This window comes from Sorex araneus, chromosome 6 (assembly GCF_027595985.1).
Source record: "Sorex araneus isolate mSorAra2 chromosome 6, mSorAra2.pri, whole genome shotgun sequence".
NCBI lineage: Eukaryota > Metazoa > Chordata > Mammalia > Eulipotyphla > Soricidae > Sorex > Sorex araneus.
Window position 1 is genome coordinate 157670778 of NC_073307.1, and position 7442 is coordinate 157678219.

Below are 7442 nucleotides of genomic sequence, written 5' to 3' on the forward strand. Positions count from 1 at the left end.
AAGGTGAATGCCCTACCACTGTGCTATCGCTCCAGCCTAGTCATTCACTAATAAAAAGATTTTTTTTAAGAAAAAAAAAGAAAATAGTCGCACACCAAGAAAAATCTTGGCTGCAGACACGGCTAAATAAATTTAATGGTTCTAGGAAAGATCCTTAGAAGTTAAATATGGCAAAGATGAAAAGAGCCATTTTGCTTCTGGACATGCAGAGGTAGAGCATTTCTTCCTGACATCAGAGCAACTATGACTCAGATTGTCTGGGGCTCTGAATTTTGATGTTCCCAGGGACTCTGATACTTTTGCAAATCTATCAAGAAGTCTAGATCTTCTACTCAGAAAACCACAATCATTTGCACTTGCACATAATTTTATTGTATTCTCAGCCATCAGAGGTTTCCAATTAAAGTTCTTCAAAAAAGACAGTGTCTTATATGAAAATTAGAAAGTTTGTTAGTGGTTATCGGGATTAGGAAAATATGAAGAGATAACTAGCAGTTCTTATTTTCTTTCTTCACTGGAGTCTGTCCAGGAAAAGTTTGTGTGAAAGAGAGCTATTGGATGGTATGTAAATGAAAGAGGGATGGGACTGGAGCAATAGCACAGCGGGTAGGGCGTTTGCCTTGCACATGGCCAACCTCGGTTCAATTACCAGAACCCCATATGGCCCCCTGAGCACCGCCAGGGGTAATTCCTGAGTGGAGAGCCAGGAGTAACCCTTGTGCATTGCGGGGTGTGACCCAAAAAGAAAAAAAGAAAATAGAAATGAAAGAGAGAAGCGTTGCTGAAAGGGAGAGACTGAAGATGATCAACTCTTCACACAGGTCCTACTGGAAAAATTACAGTAGAGCGCACAGAAGATGCTCTTCTCTCTTGGTCTCATCCTCTCACCAAGACAGAGGTCCTGACAAAGGTAGAAATGGAGTATTTCCTTCCCCAGAAAATCCTTACCAGGGGGCAGAGCGACAGTACAGAGGGTGGGGAGTTTGCCTTGCAGGCAGCCAGCCCGGATTCACCCCCATTAATCCATATGGATCCCTGAGCACCGCCAGGATCCTGAGTGTACAGTCAGGAGTAAACTCTGAGCATTGCCAGATGTGACCCAAAAAGCCAAAAATCAGAAACTCTTGAGCTTAGACCCTGTGGTCTCCCAAATGGCACCTGTTGGTCATGAAACAGGCTCACAGTATGAGCTATGTCCTCAACTGAAACCATTTTAATTACTTTTTTTCTTTTTTGGATCACACCTGGCGATGCATAGGGGTTTATTCCTGGCTCTGCATTCAGAAATTACTCCTGGTGGTGCTCAGAGACCATATGGGATGCTGGATTGGCAAATCCTGATTGACCGCAAGCAAGGCAAACACCCTACCTGCTGTACTATCTCTCCAGCCCCATTTTAACCTCTTCTTAAGACTATTTAGTGTGAGGAGAAAAAAATTAGAGGGTAACAACTGTGAATGAATTTGTTCTCTAGAGCCAGGCTATTACGGAGTTTCTGTGACACTAATTTCTGCTTGACTTTTCCATGTCCTTTCTGGATCCATAATCATCTCATAGTCAGTCATAGTTCAGCTTTGAACAAACTGTGGAGTCATTAGGACTTCAAAGCATTACTTAGGAAAAATGTAATCGCTGTATATTCAGGTGAGGACTTGAATCGAGAGGAGCTACAGAATTTTCTCAACTGTAGCTAACTTGTAAATTTACTCAATTACAAAAAATTAAATATGTGACGATTTTCCTGCTTATAATGCGCTTTTATTTAGCATAAAAATGCACTTTTATTTTACACTTATACACAATTTCTCAGCTTTCTGCGCTGAATCCATGAACAAGCTCTACTCTAGGCAGACCAGGAGAATTTTTCACTCTGCATAAATGAGTAATAATCAAGAAAAATTAATATAATAAAGCCAAATCGTGATGAGCTCATTGTATGAGTGCTATTGGTTCAGTTCATTTGAGTTGTTTTCTGGCTCTTCCACATTCTGGCTGTAAATCCATGAATAAATTTATTTCTCAGTCATACTCAACCAATAAGTTTAGTCTGATGGCTTTTTAAATTTTTTATTGAATCACTGTGGGATAGACATTTACAAAGCTGTTCATAATTGGGTTTCATCATACAATGTTCCAACACCCATCCCTCCACCAGTGTACATTTCCCAGCACCAGTGTCCCCAGTTTCCCTCCCATCACCCCCCACGCCCCCAGCACCCCCAGCCCCTATGCCAGGTGTTTTACCTCTCTCTCTCTCTCTTTCTCTCTCTCCCCCCTGTCTCTCTGTCTCTCTCTCTGTCTCTCTCTGTCTCTCTCTGTCTCCTCTCTCTCTATGTCTCTCTCTGTCTCTCTCTGTCTCTCTCTCCTTTGGGGGCATTATGGTTTGTAATTTACTTTGTAAATTCTTGTCTAAGTATCTCATTTAAGTTTTATTCACTCTGTGTGGGAGGTGGGAGGGGGCATACTTGGCAGTGCTCTAGGCTAACTTCTGACTCTGCCTTCAGGGATTCTACTGGCAAGTCTCAGGGGACCTCTCAAATACCAGGGATCAGACCAAGGCTGGCTGCGTGCAAAGCCAGTACCCAACTCACTATACTATCACTCTGGTTCTAAGGAACAAAATTGGTTTTTAACTTCGAAAATTACTGGTCATTATTGATCTGACTAGAGAATGTATGTTTCTATAAGAGGGAACTAAGGAGGTCAAAGCAGTAGTATAGAGGGTAGGGGATTGTCTTACATTCAACTGACCAGGGTTCAGTCCTTGGAACCCACCACTCATATCCCTGAGACCACCAGGAGTAATCCCTGATCACAGAGCCAGGTGTGAACCAAATGCAAAACCAAAAAAGGAAACTAAGAAATCAATAGTACAGCAAGTAGGGCATTTGCCCTGCACGCGGCCAACCAGGGTTTGACTCCCAGCATCCCATATGGTCCCCTGAGCACTGCCAGGAGTAATTCCTGAGTGGAGAGCCAGGAGTAACCCCTGTGCATCGTCAGATGTGACCCAAAAAGAAAAAAAAGGAAACTATGAAAGAAATACATAGGTGTGCACATGAGGAATTTATCCTAATTAGGATAAGAATAAATTCAAGATTAGTCACACGGTAAATCCCTAGATAAACTAAAGAAAGAGTAAAGTACAGGTCTTATTTATCACAGGTTCCCCAGAGAATAAATAGTCACATAGCTTCTTTCTTTGACTTACTTCTTCTTTATGATTATTTTTGAATATTTATCTCAAAAGGATTGGATATGCTTTACGTGTCAACAAAAATTGCATTTTTATTTTCAGACATGCAGTTGAGTAGATAAAACCTTGAATATCATGTAGGGCTAATTTATGCCTTTCATACATATTCACCCATCTTAACTGTAAAATAACTTGGGTGGTAATATCACAGTCTCTCTGGAGACAAAAAAAAGCATTGAATTGGCACTTCATTTATATTGTACAAAGAGGATTAATTTCTTAAAAGGAATTCTTTCGGGGCTGGAGAGATAGCACAGCGGGTAGGGCATTTGCCTTGCACGCAGCTGACCCGGGTTCGATTCTCAGCATCCCATATGGTCCCCCAAGGACCACCAGGGTAATTCCTGAGTGCAGAGCCAAGAGTAACCCCTGTGCACCACCAGGTGTGACGCCAAAAAAAAAAAAAAAAGGAATTCTTTCTTTGGGCTGGAGAGATAATACAGCAGGTACCTGATTTGCATGCAGTCGACTGGGTTCAATCCAACAGACCACAACCGGTTCCCGGGACAACCAGGACTGAACCCTTTGCTCAACGCCAATTAAGTAAGCTCTGAGCACTGCTATATGTGACCAAAAAAGTCATTTCATCTTTTTCCATTCCACATTTTACAAGTATATAATAAATAGAAAAAAATAGAATTCAAAAGGCCTCCAGAAATATCTCGGATGATTTTTCCCTGGAAGACAGTAACTAAACGCTTTAAGAACTGATATTAAGGGATGCAGTGCCACCAGCAGGTCACCAGAAGCAGTCTGATGGTGCCTTCAGCCTCCCACATACCCGAAAATTGCCACTGTGCCTCTGGCCAGACCCCAACAACAAGAGACCAAGTTTTCCAAGAAATTATATAGCCAGAAGTTAAGTATGTGGGAGCCACAGCCACAAACCACCTCCAGCTCAGCTATACAAGTTCCTTTATTGTATTGCCTGTGTATTGCCCTGTGCATGGCAAGGTGTGGCTCAAAAATTAACAACCAACACACACACACAAAATTTAGAGGAAATGTGAATTATTAAAAAAAAAGAAAAGAAAAAAAGTCCTCCACTATCTTATGTAGTTGTCTTTATAACTCACCACGAAATTGATGAAACAAAGAAATTTCTTAGCACCACCCCACACACTCACACAAAGATGTGTTCCTCTTCTTTAGTTTCCTACAAAACTTTTAGTGCTTGGCAGCGGAGTGGGGGTGAGTGTTGGCGGGGGGCGGAAGGCTGCTGCTGAGAGGTAGTACAGCAGGTAGGGCACTTTCCTTGCAAGTGGCTGACTTGATTTCAATCCCTGGCATTCCATGTGGTCCCCTAAGCCCTGCCTGGAATGATCCCTGAGGGAGGGAGAGAAGGAAGGAAGGAAGGAAGGAAGGAAGGAAGGAAGGAAGGAAGGAAGGAAGGAAGGAAGGAAGGAAGGAAGGAAGGAAGGAAGGAAGGAAGGAAGGAAGGAAGGAAGGAAGGAGGAGAGAAGGAAGGAAGGAAGGAAGGAAGGAAGGAAGGAAGGAAGGAAGGAAGGAAGGAAGGAAGGAAGGAAGGAAGGAAGGAAGGAAGGAAGGAAGGAAGGAAGGAAACTGGGTGCAGATTAGTTTCCTATGGAGACAGAGACTTGTTTAAAAGAGTTAATGACTGCTCTTTTTTTGTTTACTTGTTTTGGAGTCACACCCAGCAATGTTCAGGGGTTACTCCTAAGTCTCTACTCAGGGATCACTCCTGAAGGGGTCAAGTGACCACATGGGATGCCAGAGAAATGAAAGTAGATTGGCCACATACAGGCAGATTCCCAACCTGCTTTACTATCACTCTGGCTCCGATTTTAGTGACAGCTTTTTGAACAGTTGACTGAGTTTTCCATGAGGTTGTCCCATTGGTCAGTCATTAAGGATCTCTTCAGAAGTTTTCTATTTCTTGAATTAACACATCCAAATAGTTCTAGACTCCCATAAATTAGTGATTTGCTATGACTATGATCTCAAATCTTAAAAGAAGTGAAAGATTATGTCTCTCTGTGAATATTATCTTCCATAAGAAAGCATTTAAGAACATTAGAAGAGGGACCAAAGCAATAGTACAATGGGAAGGGCAATTGCCTTGCATTGGCCAACCTGGATTTGATTCTGGCATCCCATATGGTCCCCACACCTCCCTCCTCAATATTTCCAGGAGTAATTCCTGAGTGTAGAGCCAGGAGTAACCCCTAAGGATCGCATGTGTGACCCAAAAACAAAACAAGCACACTCAAAAAACCCTTTAATATCTCAACATATTCAGTGTTGCTCATCTTAAAGGTTAATAGTTTCTGTTGAGCAAAGTAATATTTGCCAAAGAGCAAATAGGTCAGTGGCTATGAAAATATTAGAAACAGTAAAATAATAAAGTCTGATCTGTATAAATCACTGCATAAGTCAAATAGTCCAAAACTATATCTAAGTGAGCACAATGAACCTAGATCACAGCTTTGTTATTATCTGCCCAGGGTCAAAAACACAAAGTCCGTGAGAAAACACAGTTCCTTTCCACCAATTTCCTCATGGCATTTTTAATCTCCTTATTCCTAAGACTATAGACAAGAGGATTCACCATAGGAATAATCAGACCGTAGAATACGGACACCACCTTGTCCCGGTTTAGGGAGTAGCTGGAAGTGGGTCGCATGTACATGAAGAGACCAGAGCCGTAGAAGAGCGCCACCGCAGTGAGGTGAGAGGCACAGGTGCTGAAGGCCTTGCTCCTGCCATCCGCAGACTTGATCTTCAGGACAGCAGCCACGATGTACCCGTAAGAGATGAGGATCACCAGGACCGATATCACTCCCACAGCAACGCCCATGAGGAAGTTCACCACCTGACTGACGAAGGTGTCACTGCAAGAGAGAATCAGGACGGGAGGAAGGTCACAGAAGAAGTGGTTGATCACGTTGGGCCCACAGAAATCGTGCTGAAACACGGAGGATGTTTGTATGAAACAACTAAGGAACCCGCCCACGTAGGATCCAATCACCATCTTCAAGCAGAGCGTGGGCGATATGAGGGCCGTGTAGAGCAGTGGGTTGCAGATGGCCGCATACCGGTCATAGGCCATGGCTGCCAAAAGAAAACACTCAGTCAGCCCCATTCCACAGAAGACAAAGAACTGCGTGGCACAGCCAATAAAGGAGATGGTTTTCTGCTGCGTGATGATATTGGAGAGCAGCTTAGGGGTTGTGGTGGAGACAGAGCAGATGTCCAGGAAGGACAGGTTACTCAGGAAGAAGTACATGGGTGTGTGTAAGTGTGAGTCCAGCCTGATGAGGGCGATGAGGCTCAGATTCCAGGTGAGGGTCAGGAGGTACATGCCCAGAAATAACACGATGAGGAAAATCTTCAGTTGAGGATGATCTGAAAATCCCAGGAGGATAAATTTTGTCACGGCTGTGTGGTTCCTTCCTAGAGCCATAGCCTGCTTCCTGCGTGGAGGGGGAAAAGTCCTGTGCTCCGTTACTTGGTTTACTATGAGTGGACAGCTACTTGACGTGTCAAGTCAACACTGAGCTTAAGTCCCAGTCTTGAAGAAGACTAAAGGAAAGTCTTCTTATGAACCGACATAACCTTTTGAAGTCTATATAATTATATATGTATATATATAGTCAACTAAAAACGAATCATCCTGACATAAAATGCAAATTGGGGAACTTGACTTTTATTAACCCATTTTAAGGAAAACCCCCTTCACCTCTTCTGCATTTCACCTGTGTAGAACCTTATTTTCTCAATTCTAAAAGTTAAAAAGCTGAGGAGCTGGAGCAATAGCACAGCGGTAGGGAGTTTTCATTGCACACAGCTGACCCGAGTTCGATTACCAGCATCCCATATGGTCCCCCGAGCACCGCTAGGAGTAATTCCTGAGTGCATGAGCCAGGAGTAACCCCTGTGCATCACTGTGTGTGGCCAAAATAGCAAAAATAAATAAATAATATAAAAAAACTGATCCTCGGCCACTTCAAACAAAATTTTAAAAATAAAATAAATAAAAGTTAAAAAGCTGAATTAGATGAATGCCAAGGTTTCTGTGGGCTTTTCTAATGGATTTCTAGAATTTTTGACTTAAAAATAAAGCCATATTAATAACAGGATTAGTAACATCACATGATTTATATTCTTTAGCATAGAAATACCAAAATAAATACAGAGGCAATAATATTTGACATACTGTGTTGAG

General features: G+C 42.6%; 1 protein-coding gene across 1 annotated transcript; it reads right to left on the reverse strand.

Annotated features, from left to right (window-relative positions):
• Nucleotides 1–5723: 5723 nt before the first annotated feature.
• On the reverse strand, nucleotides 5724–6680 carry LOC105943493 (olfactory receptor 5A2). The gene has a single exon (XM_012935846.2). It carries the CDS (start codon nucleotides 6678–6680, stop codon nucleotides 5724–5726), a length of 957 nt encoding a protein of 318 aa, XP_012791300.2.
• Nucleotides 6681–7442: the final 762 nt, after the last annotated feature.